The 22,871-nt window shown below is 35.2% G+C and overlaps 1 protein-coding gene and 1 long non-coding RNA gene across 3 annotated transcripts in view; both read right to left on the reverse strand.

Annotated features, from left to right (window-relative positions):
• Positions 1–878: 878 nt before the first annotated feature.
• LOC106784986 (AF4/FMR2 family member 4) overlaps positions 879–22,871 on the reverse strand; it is a 29,236-nt gene continuing 7,243 nt past the window's right edge. The window contains exons 5-10 of one of the 2 annotated variants that reach the window (XM_014745073.1): positions 21,038–22,431; positions 20,277–20,555; positions 17,124–17,536; positions 16,721–17,031; positions 6,076–6,138; positions 879–1,323 (exon numbers count right to left, since the gene is read on the reverse strand). In XM_014745073.1, the coding sequence (XP_014600559.1) occupies positions 1,235–1,323; positions 6,076–6,138; positions 16,721–17,031; positions 17,124–17,536; positions 20,277–20,555; positions 21,038–22,431 (2,549 nt within the window). In that variant the 3' untranslated portion in view covers positions 879–1,234. The remainder of the gene's footprint in view (positions 1,324–6,075; positions 6,139–16,720; positions 17,032–17,123; positions 17,537–20,276; positions 20,556–21,037; positions 22,432–22,871) is intronic. The other variant, XM_014745063.1, reaches the window with a different exon arrangement.
• On the reverse strand, positions 11,971–13,674 carry LOC106785015. The gene is made up of 2 exons (XR_001381479.1): positions 13,333–13,674; positions 11,971–13,243 (listed from the first exon to the last, which is right to left on the reverse strand). It is a non-coding gene; the product is annotated as an uncharacterized LOC106785015 (long non-coding RNA).

The following is a 22,871-nucleotide window of genomic DNA, read 5'->3' on the forward strand; positions in this document are numbered from 1 at the left end:
ATATATATATTCTCATCGAAGTGTTACATGAAGCAAAATTTATTAGAAACGTTAATTGCTCATTGATTTTATTTATTAAAAAAAAAAAGAAAAAAAAGCAAAAATTATTGAAATTATTATTTTTTCTTTTTTCCATATATTTGCGAGCACGCATCTATCTATCTGCGGTTCGATTATGATTGGTCGATGTTCGATTTCGAACTGAACCGTTATCAACGACAAGTAACGTAAATCAAAATTAACCTGCGAGCTATAATTGTCAAAAATAATAATAATATTATTTTCTAAGCTCGATATATTATAAACACATATTTCGATTTTAATAATAATTATTCGTTCGCACGACGATGACTGGGTAACCAGTCGCCATATTACTTTACCGTTCCCCGTTTTTGGTCCTTGTCCCCGTGGAGAAGCACATAAATAATTAAAAAGAAAAAGAAGAAAAAAAAAAACAGAAAAGGCACGATTCTCGCGTGATTCTCAGACTCCTCGCGGACTGCTGATTTTTCTCGTCAATAATAATAATAATAATAAAATAATAATAAAATAATAATAATAATAATAATTACAATAAGGAGCGATCGGTTCCAGCTCTCCTCCATATTGTTCATCCTAACCTCATTTACATCCCGTAATTGATTAATTAACCCGCGAAAAGGTGCACATTATTATATTTTGTAAGATCATATTTTAATCCATGATCCCAAACGAAGAATATTATTTCACAGCCATCCGCGGATCTCGGGAATTATTATTATTAAAAATTGTGGAAAAATCACGAGATCATCACCTGTTTGGATTCTCTCTCTCTTTCTCTCTCTCTTTCTCTCTCTTTCTCTCTTTCTCTCTCATTCTTTCACTTTCTCACTATCTCTCTCTCTCTCTCTCTCTCTCTCTCTTTCTCTCTCTCTCTCTTTCTCTCTCTTTCTCTTTTTCATTCTAATTTTTGTTCTGATCATGATGGTCATGATCTGGTAGCATAAGCAACCCAGACGCGGACATACCTATGTATATAGATGAAAAGGGAGTATTATATCGTGTAAACGATATTTTACGGAGGAAAGATTCGCGGTTATTGAACGATGCAACAGCAGGGGTTGCTAGCAAGAGTCCTCGTGGCAACGCGTTGCTGGGAACGTTGTTGCTGTTGCTGTTGTTGTTGTTGTTGTTGCTGCTGTTGATGGCCCTGTCTCTGTCTTTGCCAACCGTTGATCACCCTGCCACACCTGGGCTATTGGTTCTCCAACGAATAATGTCGTGATCTTTTCCAGAAACCCTTGAAAAAGCCCTTCTTCTTTGGCGCCTCGCCACTCTCAGCGGCTGGAACACGAATAGAAATAACTTCTCATCGTATCAAACTGCTGATGTTCATTTTAATCTATAAGAATATAATTATTAACGAATTTTATATTTCAACACACCGCGTTATGTATTAATAATAATTTTTTTTATTTTTTTTATTGTTACTTTTTTTTTTCTTTATCGAATTGCACGGTTCTATTGTCAAATGTTTATCTTTTTGTTTTTTTTTCTTTTCATTTAATAATCGAGCCATTATTGCCCCCACCAGTTAAATAAACGTCGAATGTGTTTTATTTGAAATTTCTTCTATTTGTTTTATAACACATACCATATAGGATTGTCCGTAAAAATGAAAAAGAATTTTATTTCCGAAAGAGAGAGAGAGAGAGAGAGAAAAAGAGAGAGAGAACATTCAAATAATTTTATCTATTATTTTAATGAACCAAATTAGTCATTATGATTCTATATTAATCATTTAAATTGAAGAAAAATCGAAATGGTATGATAGTTTGACGACATTATGCGACATGATAGTAGACATACATACGTAGACCAACTACTTGCTACAAAACGGTCCTATTTTTTTTTTCTTTTTTCTTTTTTTAATGTAGGTATTATTTCAACCACGTTTTCGCGCGTGCTATATGTTAAACAGGAGTCTTGACGATAGGTCGTCGTCTCTTGCATTATAATTACCAGTCTTTCCGGTAGCTTTCGAATTAGGAACTACGACGTAGTCATCATCCTTCCGATATAAAAACGTTTAAACATTAATTTTTAGTATTTTCTTTTTTTCTTTTATCTGTTTCAGTAATAACCTTAACGTGTCTCTAACAAATCAATTATTGATTATTAAAATTATTATTTGATTATTAAAATTTGTTGAAATATAAATGATCCTTTCATATTTGATCAAACTCGGGAAAGAGAAACGTTCTTTTTAATATATATAGAAAAAAAAAAAATACACAAATACACAATTATAGTTAAAGATATATACTGTTATTCTGTTACCGTAAAGTTAGAATAGATAGTTAGATTTGAACCTAGCTTTATGATGCTCTAGGTTTTTGTTAACAGTTTAAATATAACGGATATACGATAATTTTGTATTCTATAATCGCGGGGGGGGGGCATATATATAATAAATATATTTAATATACATATATATATATCGGACAAAAAATAAAAATATAATAATAAAATATAATATAAAAATAAATTGTCGGAGATAGAGAGAGATAAATCGGTTAATTTATTGGAAATAAAATCTAGAACAAAATGAAGAAAGAGAGGAATAATGGAGTAACTAAAACAGGATGCTGCGCGAGAGGATCGGACACACCCAAGAGTCTGCGTCTCCTCTGGTACGCGTGCTATAGGTGCCACTATCGGTATTGATCCATACGCACACTGTGCCCTCCTCCTCACCTCCTCCACATTCCCTCGTCCTCCCGTTCATTGGCCTCTCTCTTTCTTTCTCTTTCTCTCTCTCCCTTTCTACTTGCTATCTCTCTATTCCTCCACATTTATGTTTCCTCCTGACGTGTCTTCTCCCCCCCCCCCCCCGTTTACACACTGAACAGCAGACTTGATGCATCGAATATGTCTCTTTCGTCCTTGATGCAACTGACGACGCCAAGAACAATGTTCAAGAGAGGATCATCATTATCACCCCATTTTCTCAGGAATACTCGGATCTAAATGGAATCTTCCCACCCTTTTTTCTTTTTTCTTTTCTTTTCTTTGTTCATTTATACACACGCACGTAAGAAAGATAGATTAATTAATTTCGTTTTCCACATATTCGGATAGATTAAAATATTTAATTATTATTCTATATATATATATATATATATGTATGTATATTAGAATTAGTACAGGTTGAGACAGAAAAATTTTGGGGCTGATTTGTAGAAGAATAATTTCTATTTCTTTTTTTTCCCCTTAATAATCGTATGTTTATTTATTTGTAAAAGAAAATAATATTATATATAAATGATATGTAACTTTTTTATATATTAAATTATAATTTCTTTCTTTTTTTTTTCTTTTCTTCCAAAATAATATATTATTTGTTTTATATACATTTTTTTATATGAAATATTTATTTAATCAATTTAATAAATCGATACTAATTTTCCATGCAATCGGATATGTTAGATATATCGAATTGTTTATACAAATTTTAGGATAATTATGATTATATTTGAAATGTCAATCAGTATAAATTTTAAGGAGAATATATTTATTTCCGTTTTTGGTGCATCTTCGCGCAAGTTACGGCATTTTTCTTCTTTATACAGGAAGTTATAAAATATACACACAATGTAAATATGTAAAATGAGAATGTAAGATTTATATCGAATGAAATCTTAAAAATCTTGAATAGAATAATAGACCACTTAAAAAAACACGTAATGCGATTTAGCGTTACCGAAAATCTGGTAATGAGTTCTTTTTTACATGACCGTTGGCATAAGATCAAACTATGCCGACTATTATTAACCTTGTACGCGTAATAATTTTCCGACCATCCGATAGGATTTATATCTCGGTCTAATTAGGAGTCTTGTAACCTAAAACCTCCTATATTCGTTAGATATTTTATTAATAAATTTGAATTACGAATCAATCTGCAAAAAAAAAAGAAACAAATTCTTTTTATTCGAATATCTCTCTCAATAAAATATTTCTTTGTGATATCCGAAAATAATAAGGGCGTATGATTGATTTTTTTATTGTTAGAAAATACTTACGATAATTTGTTATTTTAATTTTTGTAATATCAGAGGAGGGATATTGTTTTTGCATGTGTGAAAGAAGAAAGTACTCAAGAATGTATTTATATATACTACTATATATATATATATATATATAGTAATACTTTAGAGTATAAAGATATTTTTGTGGTCGCACGAGTTATCGAGTTCGCGTATCGTGTTACGTCTGTTATCAACACAGAACAGATAAGATAAAACTTCGATACAAGTATTTTCTTTTTCTTATCTGTCTCTGTGCAAAATAGGCAGAAACTGTTGAATAATTTAAAAACGAAAAAAAAACAAAAGATAAACAATAAATGGATACAAAAATTTTTGTTTTCTGCAACACGCCTTAAATCATGAATTTATTCGTCAAATTTTGATGAGAGAGAGAGAGAGAAAGAGAGAGAGAAAGCAAATGAAATTGAAATCGAAAGTGAGAAATATTCGCGCGTCAGAATTTTTAAATAATTCATTTAAAAATAAATAAAAGAAAGAATATACGTATATATATGAAATGTTCGTATATTTATTCCCCATAATTGTGATTATTTGATGAGTGAGAATAAAAAAGAAAAGAAAAAAAGGAACAAAAATTGAAAATGCTACAATAATCCACAAATTATATATTAGAGGGTCAAGAAATTCGTAGTCCGATTGGTAAGCAACGAACGAATTTTCCGAAAATAAACAAGCCGTATTAATAGCCGATGTATTCTCCACTCTCATACCGCGAGGACGAACTTGGAGGAAGAAACGGAGAGGATGATATTTTGGAACACGCGCGCCATTGCTATTGCTGCTGTTATGGCGGCTGCTGCTGCTTCTTCATCTTCTTCTTTTGCTAGAGTTTACGTTTCTTAGTAACTTTAACGTAGTTGCGACGATTTTATATTCTTACCACGATTATTTTTTAAAATTCCATTCCATGAGAATACGTTTTCTCGAAGATGCATTTTCTAATTTTGTGTTTTTCTTACATTTCATATTCAAGGTCAATCTAGGCGCCATATTTCGAGATGAGAATATTATAATATATTCAAATTAAATCGAAATTATTCGTTAAAAAAGGAAGAAAAAGGGGGGATAAATCAATTTTTAAACGATTATTTATCGTACGTGTCAAGAATTTTGTTGAACAATTCGTTTCTTTGAAAGGGTCAACATAACCTATACGAATAGCGTAGGAGTGTTGTCCTCAGTCTCTCTCTCTCTCTTTCTTTCTTCTTATCTTTATCTTTTTCTTTTTCTTTTGCTTTCTCTTCTCTCTTTCTTCTCTCTGTTTCTCTGTACTCTGTACTCTTGAAGCCGAAGAACGAGTTCTTCCTTCGTGACGATCCAGTTTATTTCCGTCCGTGGATCGTTGTGGCTAATATTTCGGGGACTTCTTATTGCCAAGTCGAAGTAAAGTCTGGTCGTGGTGGTTTAAAAATAACCGCGGTGGAGGTGCGTGTCCCGCCCCCTCCCCAAACCATCCCAGCCCCCTCCTCCCCCACGTCGTCAAAACGAAATCTCTTTTCTCTTTTTTCTTCTTACATTATTTTCTTACTTTTATCTTTTTTTTTTTTTTCGTTTAATTTGTTCTCCATTCTTCTCGCAGCACACATTATTATTCATCGTAAACTATAATAATACTTGTAATATACCGCCGCGTTGGCAACAAAGTTTCAAAACCACCAGAATGGGGAGAGGGGGGTGGGTGTATATTTCACTTATGTTTTCTAGTTTACTTTTTCGACGGTTATTATTGGTCGATAAAAAGATTTAAAAAAAAACAAAAATAGAGAGAAAAAAAAAATAGATAATACGATAAACGTTAACATTCCATGGTAACAAAGTTTATATTTATAAAACGAGATTGGAGAGTTATTTGATTACCTTTTATATTTTACTTTATTTTTTCATTATGGTTAATCCAATAAAAAAAAGAAGTGTGCAAAATAGATAGATAAATAAATAAATATATAATTACGTCGATGAGCTTTTCAATTAAAAACAAACTTACCGGCATAAGGACCAGAAGGTAAAGCGTTGTCCTTACTACTTTTCCCATCTTTACTGCCACTCCCTGAAACAATACAAAAAAAAAACCAATTTCATAGACATTGAATGAAAATATTAATAGAGATGAGATTGATATTAAAACACGTATAATACTAACACGTTTATGTATAGGGAATAATACTATAATAATACTACGATACGGAGAATAATAATACATAGTAATAATAAATAACAACAAATACACAGAATTTGTCTCGTAAAATAATAATACTAATAATAATAATAATATAATAGATTTTTAATTTCGAAAATCATATTACGTACCAAAAAATCGCGGGATCGAGTTGAAATCGGTCGGCGTCTAATCTCAAAAAAGATTAGGAGGGGTGGAGAGCGAGGAGGAGGGGGTTCAGGTAAAGGGGGGGGAGGTGGCAACGGGAAGAAAGAAAAGCAGACGGTTCATTCGTCATCCTGCTAATTTCGTTAACAAAGTAAGTGGCGCTTGTGGCCAGCCACGTTGACAATTCCAAAACAAAAATTTCATTGTAACGAAACGCGATGAATTTCGATTGTAAAGAGGTTCTTCGAAGAGAGCTTCACACGCACACGAATTCGTTATACATTATTTATCGTATATATATAGTTCATGCTTCACATACCAAACGAGTTACGAGTTCACAGACACTTTCTCTTTTTAAATATATTTTATATTATTTTTTTTTCTTTTTCTTTTCTCGATTAGCAATAAAGATTATCCATTTTAATAATATCTCGGAGAGTAATAATAGCGTTTGTTTATCGAAGAGAAATTTTGATATTAAAAATATTTTCTATCAACGTGAATTCGTCCATTAACGACAACCTAAAATATATTTATTGTTAAATATAGATATGCATATTACTAATATATTAAAAATATTTTGTTGTAACGTGAATTATATTGATAGGGCAACCCAACATATATTTATATATATAGATATAGATATGTATTGCTGATATATTAAAAATATTTTCTTTTAACGTGAATTCAGGGCACCCAATATATTTATTGGTATATATATATGTATTGCTAGCATACTATGGTTGGGAAAACTGTAAGAGTAGAAACTGGAAGATGGTGGGAGAGAGTACTTCAAGGAAATAGAGGGCACGGAGGCAAACTGGTCCGTACAGAGGACAACCGTTTGCAGAAATGCTGGGCAAGTCGCGCGAAAGAGTGACCTTTCCAACTTCTTCGACCACTATACCTTGATAGTCGTCCAACTCGTTCAATTCATCCTCGTTATCTATCTCGTGTATATATATATATATAAAATAACTGTAATACATATATTACATATGTACTAGTATCAACCTAGATTCTTTTTATCGTGTCAAGATTAATTTGTACATTTAAGTGACCAGATCGCTTATCAAGATTAGTTTTAACATGAACAAAAATATGCGAGTGGAAAGCGTTTAATTAGATTCATTTGGAATTCGTTTAATAATAATATCTTTATACAATGAGCTTTCGTATTTTCTTAATTCAAGGCCAATGCAACGTTATTAACCGTGAACAATGGTCTAATTCAAGGATACAGAACTATTCTCGAATACATCCGTTAACAACAATAAATAATAGTTCAATCGAAAGAATTGATATCCGAAAACGAGTTTGTTAGTCTCGACAATAGAGTTTCAATAGAAAAAAAAAGGTGTCAACTTTCTAACAAAAAGGATTGAAAGTTTATTGACCTGTCCAAACGTTTAAACAAAAACTCTATTTATTTTTCCAATGTGTTCACGAGACAACTCGATCGGATAAAAATCCCGAGAGTTCGTAGTTGGATGTTCGAAGAATGAAAAAGCCGTGGTGTAAGAAGATTTGCGCAGGCGTCGGGGGTTTCTTTCATAAACGGGACTTGAATGAAAGCTCCAACCGATGTCAGCAGCATTATCGAAGTTTCTCGTAGCAGGAAAGTCGCTCAATAATACGACACTGCGATTGGCGGACAACAGACTCAGGGTGAACCGTTAAAAAGTCAAAGGTTTAGTAGCCGTAAACTGAAGCTACGTGTAGAGTAGTATCCGGGAAAGAACATGCTCGTGAAAGATCGGCAAGGATCGGTAAGGATCGGGGAACGACGTTTCGAGGACGCCCGAGATCCTATTTCCGCGACATACTGCAACCAGCTGGCGGTACTTTTCGATGAGTAAAGACAGATAGAAAAATCATCCACCAAGATAAGTTCCCCGCAACGACAGAAACAGTCTCTTCCCTCCCCTCCCCCTATTCGTAGATTATTCGATAACAGTAACAAAAACTACCCCGATAGGAGCCACGAAAACTAAACTACACACGAAGTTTACTTAATGATTATTTTAATCAAGCGTTCATCTTCCATTTTGTTTTTTCTTTTATCGGATGACTGGTTAATTGTTTAGGTAGTAAATATCTGTAGCACTGTTAATGATTGTCCTAACACCTCGTACCCCCCACTCAGGCGCGTGTTTTATTTTGTTGATTTCTAAAACGCATCCGATACAATTTGACTAGCCATCAAATACGTACGTTTATAAATCCAATTTGTACTGTTTTCCTTTTCACTATGGGGAAAAAAAAATTACTTTCATATTTAACTGTAATTTATGTATAGTCCCGGTCGAAGGAAAAGAAAGAGAAAATCATGCACAAATTTCGCTCTCAAATGCATTTTCTCTCCAGCGTGCCTATCTTACCGTGACTCTATAACACGTTTAAAATACAATTTAATACCTAATGAATAATTATTATATACGGTATTATATATATCTGGCACATTCTCGATGATTATACCGTTCCTCGAGCCGTATCCTTCACCTACGAACGATGGTGAAAATCGGTGTATGATTGTTCGCACTCGGTTAACGGCACCACGCGTGGCCGTTTACTTATTATGTTGGTACGATGAGAGGTTTTATACATCACGCGAGTTTGTACGATAACGAGAGGAGAACAGAAGACGATCTTTTTCACCTAATTAAATAATTATACTCGAATAAAAATTCTCGATCACGTGATTTTGAATAAAAATGAAATTATTAAATGGGCTTTCGCCCCCAATTTTTCAAGAGTATAATAATGAAAAAAATCATGATGCACACGAGACATTGACATTTCTTCAAATATATTCAATTTCGAACGGAACATGGTACCCTCGCGATTGTTTTTCTATTCTCGTCGTAGTTTGTTAGACATATTATTTAATATTTTTTCTTTAAATTACCATACAACTCATTCACACATTTCTAAGATCGCCAGGAATTTGTCTTCTCGTAATATTAACAATGGTTTTTTTGTTTCTTAGTATTAGATGAAAGCTAGCTAGCTCGTGTCAGGCCTCGTTTGGATGTCGCACACTGCGTAATTTTATTTTCGTACTACTCTCGGCATCCCAAGCGTCGATTCTGAGAATTCCAACGCAAGCTGACTAACTTACTAGCTAGCTAAGCTTCTAGATACGGACGAAGGGTATAACAAGAGTTTGCTTTTCCAACAGTCAACCAACCTAACCTAACTATTTATCTATCTGCTTACCTACGCGTCTCTAGGAACACCCATACATTTATAATATTAATGGAATTTTAATGAGGTCGCTGACAGGCTGCCGATAAAGGCTACCTACCACAATAACAACAACAACGACGAATACGTCGACGATGAGCAACGTTTTCGAAGAAGTCGAGAGGAGTCCATTCGATTCTATTGACACCCGTTGGTTGGTTGGTTGGTTAGTTGGATCGGAGCACGTGTTCGTGAACTCTCTGGCTAACGCATATCGTGGCAATGTCCGCTACGTAGAGTGCAATGACGTAGGTATAATTAAAAACACGACGAGCTTAAGTTGCCAACAACAGCGAGTTTGAGCGTTTCATTCGGACTCGATAACGTTCGTCGAATTTTTTAAATTCCATCCATTCATCCACACCTTCCTTACCCCACCCCAATCCATCCGACCCAATGTATACAATTTTTTGCCTATAGATAATTAAAATATACATTTGCAAGTTTTCAATCATTGATATTACGCAATATTAATAAATACAATCAGGTTGTGAAAATCAGACGATTGAAATTGAAATAAAATAATGTTTATCCTAAGGGGAATAAAAAAGAAACGACAATTTTCGCTTAATCGCGCCTATGGAACAACACATCGATCTTTTTATCGATATAAAATCATTTTCTAAATAAGTACGATTATGCGAACCAAAAGTCTGTGCGTTTATCGTATTACAAATTGTATTATAAACTGTCTAATGGATTGTTTCTGTTAAAATTAACTTTGGAAATATTAATATTAAAAAACCGCAGGAACCCCCCTTAGAGATTCACCCTAACATTTAAAAAACGTTCTTCCCGTTCGGAATGTCGAGAAAGAAGTTTCGCATCTTCGGTGGCGCGGTGTGTGCGCCAAAAGGGCTCCCCGGGTCGATATTTTCTCTCATCGCGCGCGAAGCAGTTGCGCGGTTGGAGAGGGGGAAGCGGAGGAGGAGGAGAAGTTGGGGGGAGTTGGGAATGGAAGGAGGATGGATTGTTGAAGCTCGAGAAAAAGAAAAAGCTCGAGAAAAAGCAAGCGCGTTTCTCGAGGAAACAAAGAACAGGAAGAAGAAGAAGGAAAAGGAGGTTTTTGCATCGTTTTCACGAATCTTCCCTGCAGTTTTCTTCTTCTTTTTTTTTATTCATAGGATAACTTAGAGGAGGGGTTGGTTTGGTTGGTTGGTTGGTATAAGTTTACTGCTATGTTGGTGGTGTCTTTGGTGAGGGGGCTGGGGGTAGTGTCTCTGTTAGAGGTGAAACGTTCAGAGTCCAGCGAAGGGTCGGTAGACAGGCCGGTAGACGGGAGTAACGATTACCACCCCAACCGTGCCGAGGTGGTCGCCCCCTACGGTTGCTGCTCCACCCCTATATACATGCTACTCATTCGACGAATGCTAGTAACGCGCTACTAACCTAGCTGAAAACATCCCCCGATTCGGTGTTCGTCATAGTCCTCCTCCTCGACGTCGTTGTCGTCGTCGTTGTTCGATCGGCTTTAAAAGAACGAGGGAAACAATCGCCTGCCTCGAGGATTTTCTCGAGGGCAAATAACAAATGATCGTCGTCATCGACCCCCCCCCCCCTTCTCTCTTCTCCCTTCTACTCACCGCCCCCTTCTTTTGATTATTTTCGACTATTCCAAACTATCCTATAACTCTAACTGACTGACATTTTGTTACTTTTGTCTCTTGTTGTTTAAACTCGCTTTATTTTTTGTTTTATTATTACGATTTGATTATTATATCACACTACAAATGTGTCAATCCCGTTTAAGGATAACATTTTAATCAAAGATAATATTATTGTTCGTTTGCGAAACTCATCGTTTTAAATTGGAAAATCAGCATTTGAAAAACAGCAAATTCTATTGCTATTCGAAGTTTATTTTTAACTGACACGAGTTTATTGTTGAACAAAATAATCTTTGTAAGCGCTTTTGAGTATGAGGCGGAATTGTAATCGAAGAAAATATAACTATGTCAGTTATATATCGAGTATAGTCAATCCTGGCGAAGGGACTCAGAATGCCTTTGGACTGTGCTTTTAGAACTTTCAGGATTTATCTTATCCCGGAAACTTTTTCATCCTCGGACTTTCCGTTTTCTTTTTAAAATCGGATTAAATTCCGCTGCAAAAAAAAAGAACACGAAAGATATTGAAGTTTTTCTATATTTCCGGTTTAATACGAAAAATATTACGGTTTGCTTTAAAATTTGATTTGACGTATGTATTATGAGTCATTAACATTTCTTAAGAATATTTTTAGAATGAGTAATACTATTTTCGTAGAATTCATATTAATAAAACCGATTATTTTTTTCTTTTTTTTTTTTCAAAATATTATAGATAGGCAACAAATTAGTTCGTATGCTATCCTAAATTGTCCGATAGCGTATTACATCTATGTCATAATAGTAGATGTCCCTAGTAGGACAGCTAATCTTGATGTAATTGGACAATAAGGTCGTTGGGTCGTCTTTAAATGGTGGCTGTACGTATTTAAGAAGGTCTAGAACGCGAATAAATTGTGCCTACTATTCCTACTTTAGTCGTTTATCGACCAAATTAGTCTGGCCTGTAATCTCAGCAACGTATTTATTTATACACATGTATTTCCATACTGCAGTTAGAGGTCTCCATTGTTAGTCTTTATTTTCTTCTATTTTTCTTAGAAAAAGAAGAAGAAGAAAAATGACGCAAAGATAAGTTAACGGTGATTCCGACAAGGCCCGATGATATCGTCACGGTTTTTCTAAAAATAAACAGAACGCGACCGATAAGAGTTTTAAAAGTCAGCTAACAAAAGCCAGTAAGATCAGGGACTCGTTTCTCAGGTCATCTCTAGGTCGTCCGTAACTTGTACACCCTATATTTCCAATCCTAAATGTACGGAGGATCATCGTTGGCTGTTGAATTAGCTTTTATCCAAGAGGGGAATTTACGGATTGGTATATGGGAGGTAGATGACACACAGAGCCTGTATGAATATCGATCCAGACGTTTGACCTTGCCAAAACCCCCCAATAAAAAGAAAAAGAAAAAGAAAAAGAGACAAAAAGGGATTGCTATAAACGTTCTTTCAACTATTTCACAAGAGTCGTCGTGATCTCTTAGCAGAGGAATCTGTCTGAAGTGAAATCAAGAGGTATATATGTAACTCCGGTGTGTTTATTCGTTGGTGATTGACCGAAGGAAGAAACAGATCGAAGAGAGGTAGATGGTTGGATTGTATATATGAGTGTGTGTGTGTGTGTATGAGAGAGAAAGAGAGAGAGAGAGAGACGAAACACGGAAAGTGGGAAACGTTTGCGCGTACCTTCCCCTTCGGACGAATCAATAACTGGAACCCTTGAGTCGCGACTCGTCGCGTTTCGTCGTGTCTCGTGGCGACTCGTCTCGTTTCGTTTCGTTTCGTCTCGCGACAAATATCCTCAGAGTTTAAACCAAGATAATGTTCGACTACAAATATCTCACGTTTGTTCTTAAGGAACCGGGGATGAAACCCCTTTTACAAGAGAGGAGCTCATTATTGCTGCTGTTGATGTTTGCAGTTCTTCTTCTTCTTGTTTTTCTTCTTATTCTTCTTTATCCTATTTCGTACGTGGTCCTACAAATGTTATATTCCCTTGTTAAAATCCAGAAGAATTTCTAATATTTCTAAGAAGGATTTTCAGCATTCATTTATCTTTCCTGTACCGTCCTGTACTGTCGACTGTTGCGTTGCTGTCGCTGATGTTTCTGTTGCTGCTGCTGCTGCCACAATGTGTGGATGAACAAGGGTGGGGGAAACATGTCGTTGTCCACGTTATACGACGTGTGACTGACTCCTATTCGAAGATACTATTGAACCGTTTTCTTTTTTATAATCAACACTATTATTTCCCGTACAAGGAATAAACAAGACGATGTTTTTAATTCGATTAAAAAATATGTAAAGGTTCGTTATTCGCGTGAAAAAGTAATATGTATATAATATAATGTTTTCTTAACAAATACCATCGATGGTTGTTCAAATTTTCTATGATCGTTAAAATTTAATTAATCATTATATCCGGTAAGCATTATTACAATTGATAATTAATGACGAAATAAATATATAATAAAAAAGCTATTGTAGTTATTTTGATTTAGCGTAGTCGAAAAAAATTTATTGTTCTCGATAAACATAAATGTTCAACTTTTTAATTGAACATTTAATGAATGGGAAAAATTTTCGTTGCAATTGATATTGAAAATAACGGTAACTGTTTCGTTAATTAATTACTATTTTTAATAAAATGTAAAGATGTGATAAGAAATGAAAAATTATTATCGATTACTAATCAAAGTGTAAGCAAGGATCTGATGGAAATGCACAAACGTTTCAGCAACATGTAACGTGGAGGAAGTCCTTGTCTCTGCTATCTCTCTTCCTCCCACTCTTTCTGCCCCCCCTTTTCTCTTACGCTTGCTTTCTTTTTATATATATATATCTATATATATACATATATATATATATATATATGATCCCCTCTCTTTTCCTCCTCGTCTTTGGACGGTCATGCTTTCAAGGTCGATCGCATTCAGCTGGGAGACCGGTCGATCAAGTTACCGACAGATGGCACCACGCAACGGTGAAAATTTAACACGTGGTTTACCAGAAATCGTAGTAACAAAAGAAAAAAAATATTAAATGTTACTATAACCATCGTTAATCGATGTATTTCCTTAATTTGAACGAGTGTTCAACAAAAATAACCAAACATTGTCCCTAGAAGTATGGATAAATCTTTAACATTTTCGCCATACTTTTATCAATATTTTTTTATTAAGCAAGTAAAGAAATATTTCTAATTTGCTTTAAATATCATAATTAATTTGCATGTATCTATTTTGTTATAAAAATAAATAAAATAAGATGAGGCATTCACGAATGTTAGCTTCGAAACTACTATATGGCGCCATCTTTGGTACAACACTGGAACTAAGATTTAATAAGCGCGCGGATAAGAAGATAAGACTGACCTCTATCGTTTCTAATTCGAACTAAATTGTGTTATAACAAATGTATCTTTTTACAGATAATATATTAATAAAGTACCATTGAGATTAAAATGAAACGTAGACTCTCTCGTTATCCGTTTTTTAAAGATAAAAATTTGAAAGTTAATATCGATCCTCTTATTCGCTCGGTCGATAATATCGTGCTGTATGTATAGTTTACTATACACTTGTATTTTTCTAATAATTTCCCGTTCCATCAAATGACGCCATTTTGTTTTTTAATAAAAATTTGCAATTTCAATAAAAACAGGCGCACAAAAAAAATAAGTGCATATCTTAAAAATGTGTATCAAAATTATTGTTTGTAGATAGTACAAAAATACCGAAAAAATAGAACGATAATACATTGTATTATAAAAATTTGTATAAATTGCATGCACTGTTGCTACGTTTATTTACATACACACGCCAGCACGTACACACACATATAATAGTCTTTTAAACGGTGTATTTCGCCGAATTAAAAAATCACAAAAAGTGAAAAATTCAGAATAGATGTTAGAACATTTTCGTTCAAATATCGACAATTGTATTATGATCGAATAAGAAATGAAAATTCAAGATTAGAAAGAGCTGCACCGGTTAAGAGACGTTCATACGAGGTCAAGGTAAAAGTTTGAAACATGAAAAGAAAAGAAGAAAAAGAAAAGAAGGAAAAAATCTTTTAACAGGCAAGCATTCCATATCTACCTAGAGTGTCGGATAGCTAGTTCCAAAGTAGTGGCTGTCGATTGCCACGAAAGGTCACACAGGAGAGAAAAGTCAGAAAAGTCTTTCATAAGTTTTACTTATCAAACGTTACGGGATTTCAAAGATTCAATCCGTTAGAAAAACCCGATGCAGGTTAACTCGGCTTTTATGACGGTCCTCGCCATTTTCTGCTCTTAATTAAATTGTACATGAAAATGTAAACGATTTACGTAGTAAATTCTTTTACACAAATTGTTAATTAAAATATTTGCAGAAAGAGAAATTGTTTCTACTCGCGAAATTAAAATTACAAAAGTATTGGATTAATGTTCTCTTAACGTGTGTTTTAATAATTTACATTGTGTTTTTATTTCATAGATTTTTATGCGAAAAATTAAGTAAGAAATATTAAGTGGTATTTTACGAGCAAGTATAAATAATTAAAATATATATATTAAAACGAAATATTTCTTTTCTTTTCTTTCCTCGACCACTTGCGCTGTTATGACGTAATTTATCATTTATGTTGAGTATTCTGTTAACACGCAGAAATTTAAATTAGCAATGACGCGTATTATCGTCACGTTGTTTCATATTCTTATGTTATCGATAAGATTTTGTGTATAATCTCTCTTTCAGCAGTAGTATGATTAATTTTATAAACACCATTTGAATTATTTAACTCGTTCTAAATTCAACCCAACACACACGTTGGTCTCGTGCGTTATTAAAAAAAAATTGTCAGCGTAAGTGGTTAAGTTGGAAGATCGAAACAAGAAAAAAAAAAAAGAAAAAGAAGAAAGAAATTCAGAACAAAGAGCAGAGACGATTGACCGTCGTTTCCAAAGTTGTCCTTTTTTTCGCAACAACTCGCTCTAATCGTTCCGTCGATCCTTCAATATCCAAAAATCTTGTCGATTTTTACCTCGAAGAAATCTAGTTAATTTTTTACGATATCACCAAACGTGCTAGTAATTTTTTAAACGTATTACTAAATGAAACATCTCTCACCGATTTCCTTTATAGTCTTTAACAAAAAAAAAAAACAATAATAAAATTATAACTATTGACTAACACAATTTTTGTTAAACGACAAGAACTTAATTTTGAGAAACAAAAGAAAAAAAATAAGAGTGCCGCGTCGAGGTTTGATAGAAAAGGATCGTGAGGAAATCCTTCAGAGGGGGTGGTTTGTTTTTTTTTGGACATATCGCATCAAGGGTTCTTCCACTCGGAGTGAGCCTAGTAGTTGTTGTTGAGAAACGGGAGGTTTTTTTTTTTTAATTATAATATATCCTCTCACGTTCCCCGTTTAACGGTGCGAATCCCCGCGCTCTTTTCCCGCGCTTACCTTTCTTGATGAGCAAGCTAGTGACCCTCCGTAGCGCCTCGCGAGTGCTGGACGCGGAGCTGTGCTTACTTTGGCCGAAGTATTTGTTGGGCGTGATGTTCGTCGGCAGGGTTAACGGTTTCCTCTGATCAGTGCCAGTTGGTAATCTAGCGTCGTAAGCGTTGTTAAGCCGTTCGAGATGTTCGATAGAAGCTGGCCGCGGTTGATTGGCTTTTCTCGTTGGGTACCATCCACGATTGGGCCCACCAGCCAGTCGGAGCAATTCCGTTCCAATAATCGCCTGTTCCAGACCAGGATTGTTCCTTCGATACCTGTTGTGTGTCCAATAAATATCGTATACCATTTGTTTTCATTGATTTATTTCTTCCTATCTTTTATATAATACAAATCTTTTCTTCCTTACCCGCCAGTGGTTGCTGTAGTCGGTGCGTACCAACCGGGTTGCCTGCGAGTTTGCGCTTGGTTCCCCCCAGCATGCTGAGGAGTCCTTGGAATATCGCTGCCCCTGGCAAAAACAGGAGTTTCCGGTAACGAGCAAGAAGTTTGCATGCCCGTTGTTCCTCCAACACCACTGGCTGCTGCAACGACGTTAGTCGCGGTTCCGCTGTTAACTCCACCACCATTGACACCACTTCCACCACCCCCATTGGCACTGCCATGAGCAACGGTAGCCCCGTTGACACCACCGTTCACACCAGAAACGCTCGAAATGCATCCCCCCCCATCCGTAGAGGGTGAATTTCTCTTAGCGAATGGTCGACGTCTCGATGAGGGCCCTGGCAAATCCGTTGGCAGTGTCCTTCTTTCCACCGGTACCTGAAACCAAACCAGACGACCGCAGCCTTTTTTTCTATTTTCGTTCTTCCATTTTGTCTGTTTTATTATCGCTACAATCATCGCCATCTTCCTTTTTTTTCCCCTTTTTCTCTATCGATTGGAAATTTCGAGAACAACTCGAAACTTTCATTTCGCTCGACCGATCTCTCGAACGTTCAGTTTCCGATCGCAAAACGCGTCTGCGCTAAGAGAACTCACTCGCGCGCGTTCGTTTTCGAGAGGAGATATGTGATCGTTGAAAAAAAATTGCCAATATTTGCGAGGACAATACCACCACCAGTCAGAAGAGAAAAAACGAGTGCACTGTTACTGTTCTCTTCTATTGCACATCATAGATGCGTAACTACTATTCGCATTCTCGATTGATGCTTCTATGCCTTTTACCCAACCCCCACCCTTTTCTTTTTTTTTTTACCGAGCATTCTGCTACTCCAGAACTACCGATTCCTACCCTTCTTTTTCTCGTTGCTAGGATTATTAAACCGAAAAAAAAGAACAAAAAAAGAGAGAAGATGTCATATCTCGGAGATGAGTGCCAATCGTATCTTTCAGACTATTCGTAATCTTCTATATCATTCTCTAATCGCTTACTATGAAACGAATGTCGAATGAGTTTCCGGAGACAAGCCCCCCCCAACACCGCCCCTTTGGAAAATGGATTTCGAGCAACACAGGGGTTGTTGTTTTCTTTTTTTTTCTTTTTTACAGAAGAAAAATAATTTCCAACGAATTATAACCGCGTGAGAATGCACAATTTATATCTCGAGGCTCGTTTTTCTGCATCTGAATTAATCGAAGATATCTGTTAACCCGATCGTGAATACATTCCTTTCCTATTGCTGAATTTATTTAATAAGAAAAACGGGCTTATATTAATATCGATTATGTTAAGTGACGCACTAACACACACACACAGAAAACGATGCAACGTTTTTCTTATTCGAATTTCCCCCCATTCCCCATTCCCTGGGGGAAAATTATTTCTGGTTTCTTTTTGTTTTGTTTTTTCAAACGACACGACGCGTAATTGGTCGACGGTAATTGTTTTTTTTTCTTATTTTCTTTCCAATAACGAGACGAATATCATAAATAAACGATATTAATCTTGGTTCTTCTTTGAATTCTTTTATTAGTGTTGGGAGAAAAAAAACAAAAAAACGTTTTTGCTATCCCCGTACGACGACGTCTTATTATAATTCACATATTTTCATTTTTGTTTCACAAATTTTTACGCTTCTTCTAAGTCAGTTGATTGGTTGGTTGGTCGCAGATGTTATTTAATTAACGAACGTCTCGTCGAATATTTAATTAGCATAATTAAAGAATTATGACGAAAGCAAGGTCGAACGTTGAGACAGCAAATTAAATTGGAATTTAATGAGATGAAATTAATGCGAATTCTTAACTTTTTTTTTTTTTTAAGATTATCAATCAACGGGGTAATTTTTCGAGAAAGAAAAGAGATTTATTTATTATTATTGTATTTTTTAATTATTTTTTATTTATTTCGCAATAATTTTCTTTCATCTAACTGTCTCCACAATGGAAAACACGTTTATCATTTTCCATCTCCGATTATCAGACTTGGAGATCAGGTTTTTCTTTCTCGATTCTCGGGTTGTTTTTTTTTTTTTTTTTTTTTTGAAATGTCCCATTGTGCATCGATCGTACTTCATAGTTCATTTCCCACACATTTCGTTTGAATTCTCGATCGCGATTTTACGAAAGTTAATTCAACGGTTGTTGGTTTCGTGCAAGAAGAAAGAAAAAAAAAAAAAAAAGAAAATAAAAAACTGGTAAAGAAAACGACGAAGTTTACGATATTATATCATTTTCATCGAAGGAATGATTTAAAACGTCAAACGATAAATAATATTTGATAGAAAAATCTATATGCTTATCTATTATATTTTACAACAGAGAGAGAGAGAGAAAGAGAGTGTTGCGCGCGAGACGATATAAATAAATAAAAAAAGAAAGAAAAAAAACCAAACGTAAACGAACGAGAGATTAGATACGAGGATATTATTTTTTTTTTGTTCTCTTACGAGTCAGACGTGCGATTTAGTTTATATGAATTTACGTGTCCTTTTTTTCGGTAATGGTTTCTCTCTCTCTTTTTTCTTTCTCTTTCTCTCTCATTGGTATGATTCACCATGACCAAGAGAGAGAATGTATTAGAAAAAGAATAGGATGAAATAAAGTCGAATATTACGTTTTGCTAATGGTACAAAGTTGGCCGGCATCCAGCCGACATTTTGGCCAAAGTCACGCTAGGTTTGGTCCCTAGGTTCGACCTTCCCTCATTTGCCTTGACATTGAATTCTCTCTCTCTCTCTTTCTCTCTCTTTCCGCATCGTTGGCTTTTAATTTGGGTATACTACTTTCTCCTCTTATTTTTTTCCCCCCTTTTTTTCATCATCGTTCGACCGATCTTGATTTCCAAAGAAATTACTCGTCGTATTCCCGACGAACGATCGTTAAAAACAAATATTTATCAGGATGAACCAAAAGTTCGTGCCGCAGAGTATTTTTTTCTCTATTTAATTAATATTACAAAAGAGTAAATGTTATAAAAACAATAATTTCTCGTGTAGAGTTTCAAAGTAAAGTTTTCAAGACAACAAACGAGCGAAGAACTTTTGATTCGTTCTAATAAAAGGTAATCAATGGAAAATCAAATAAATAGGAATATGGTGAAGAGTGATGATTGATGTACCTCTCTTCTAGAATTACTGGCTGTCGGTGTACGTCTGCCACGTGAAAATCCGGCATCCATCGATCTCGTATTGAGCGAGGTTTGATGATCTTTGGTATCGATCACTTGGCTGCGATGAGGCGGCACTCTAGGCCTGTATTCCATTGTTCTGTTACTACTATGACTCTTTGATCTGGTATTACTGATTACTGCGTTTTGTCCAACATCCGAACTTTCTTCATCCGCTTCCTCGACAGGTGACGGTGGCAATGGCGGGAACTCGAGCACCTCGACGCTTACCTGTCATAGAACGTTTCAAACATTATTGCTTTTGAATAATTTTTCTAATCGTTCGTTTGTAAACTCTCTGACGATATTTTGTTACTAGGATGATGAACCAAAAGTTCGTGTGCGTTTTTCAATGATTAATATTTCACTTTCATATAAAGTCATTTTATTGAGACTTGGAAAAAATGGTGCTATCCGAATTAACATAATAATAAATTCCACGAACTTTTGGTTCATCCTAATATACATTATTTTTCTATTACTTTACACGAACATAATCAAAGTCTACTTCTCGTAGAATTCGTATCGATAAAATGATGTGACGCATTTATTTATATCATATCGATGATTACTTTTTTTCAAGGTTTGGATTAATTCTAAGATTATATTTACTCGTTCGTGTGTGTGTGAACGATTAAGTATAAATAAATCAACTCGGAAAAAAAACTCAAGATACATTTCGTATCTTATTTACCGTGTCAAAAGTATCCTACCTGAAAGTCAGGATTTTTTGAGTCCTCCAATATAGCATCTATCACATGCTCGATTTGTTTCTGATTATTTTTATGACATTCTAAACCATTTTGTCTCAATCTTCTACCAGACGCGTAAATGTCCGTCCCATTAGCTTTTCGTCGATCGAAATCGCTCTCCGAGCTGGTCTTCGAAGTTTCCGAATCTGAACTCTGTTGTTTTCTATTTCTCGGCTCGTAAGGGCTGCCCAAAGTTTTTCGATTTGCTCGTTCGATCGAATCGTTCTCGTAACTGTTCCTCCTAGAGGATGCCCTAACGTCGCCATTTTTCCATCGTTTGTTTTCGGAATAAGACTCGCTGTTCTTAACGTTTTCAATCTCCTTGATGGCATCGCTGACCTTTTCCAATTGTCTGCGATTTTCGTTCAATGCCTTTTTCACTATTTGATCCTCGATCAAAAGATTGACCGGTATTTTGGATGACAATCTTTCGCTGCTAGTAGTACTCGTTAATTTTTTCGATCTTTCTTCGAGAAGAAAATCGATCGGTTTACCGATATCCAATGCTTTAGATGCAGAAATTGAAAGTGGTATACCACCGTTGCATTCTCTATCGATACCAAAATCCTTGCTCGTATCTTTGTTGCTGGTGCTGATGGAAAAATTATTCAACGTTAACCTTTCGCGTGAAATTTCGCTCAACTGTTGTTGTTGTTGTTGTTGTTGTTGATGACGTTCCTTTTTCATTTTGCCGAACAATTTTTGTCCTACCGACGTTTCCTCGGAATTAATCTTTACGCCAAGATTTTTAGGTACAGCACGATTGTGTTCTTCTTCCTCTTCGTCCTCCGCGTCCTCTTCCTCTTCTTCTTCTTCGTCATTTTCGTCGTCTTCGTCTTCTTCTTCGTCGTCGTCGTCGTCGTCGTCGTTGCTATTGTTATTATTATTATTATCGTTGTTGTTGGTTATCGGTAAGGAAACGACTCTGATCAGATCCGGTGGTGGTACGTTGTCGGCAAACTCGTTCGGTAATTCGTCCAAATCTTCCGATTTTTCTTCCGACGATCTCCTTTTTTTACCAGCCTCCATCATTTTATTATTATCCTTCAAAAGACTTTTAATATTGTCGAACGTTGTCGAGTATCGTTTAACGTCCGAAAATCGATTTTCCTCAGCTTTCTCGAACGACAAACTTTTCGTCTTGGTGGCAGCGCTCTTTGGCAAAACTTTTCGTTCCTTTTTACGGCCACGTCGTATTACGTACGTCCCGTTTTTGCTCAAATCCTGTGGACGAATTTGATCGAGATCATTCGTCGAGGAATCCGAGTAAGGTGATATCAAATCGTCGTCCGTAGTCGAGAGCCTTGGATCTTGCCAATCGTCAAAGTCACGTAGTTTCGATGCCGATCCAACGCCTGCAAGAAAAATCGTTATCGTTGAAAGATTTTTTCTATTTTTTTTCAAAAATAGATGCAATAAGATTAAATAAAACAAGATAAACGTAATTATCTTCTAATCGATGAGACAGAGAGCTAACAACTACAGCGACGTGCTTAGCCTTTTAAGTACGGATTCATGAGTGTTATTATGTTACACTTCGAATATATGACTCACATTATATAAATTGCATTTACACATCGTTTGCTTCGATTCATTTTTCATCCGATAAAATATATTATTGTTTAAACGATTTTTCGTTGTATAACCCAAAAGTTTGACAATTAAATAATACAAAATATAAAATATCTGAACCCCGCGTTAAAAACTTACTAAGAATAATTGACAATTGTTATTATTACATTGAATCTCCCCTAATTAAAAGGTTAAGCATTTATAACTTGAATAATAAAATCGT

This window comes from Polistes canadensis, unplaced genomic scaffold, assembly GCF_001313835.1.
Source record: "Polistes canadensis isolate GaletaPanama2010 unplaced genomic scaffold, ASM131383v1 scaffold_2, whole genome shotgun sequence".
NCBI classification, from domain to species: Eukaryota; Metazoa; Arthropoda; class Insecta; order Hymenoptera; family Vespidae; genus Polistes; species Polistes canadensis.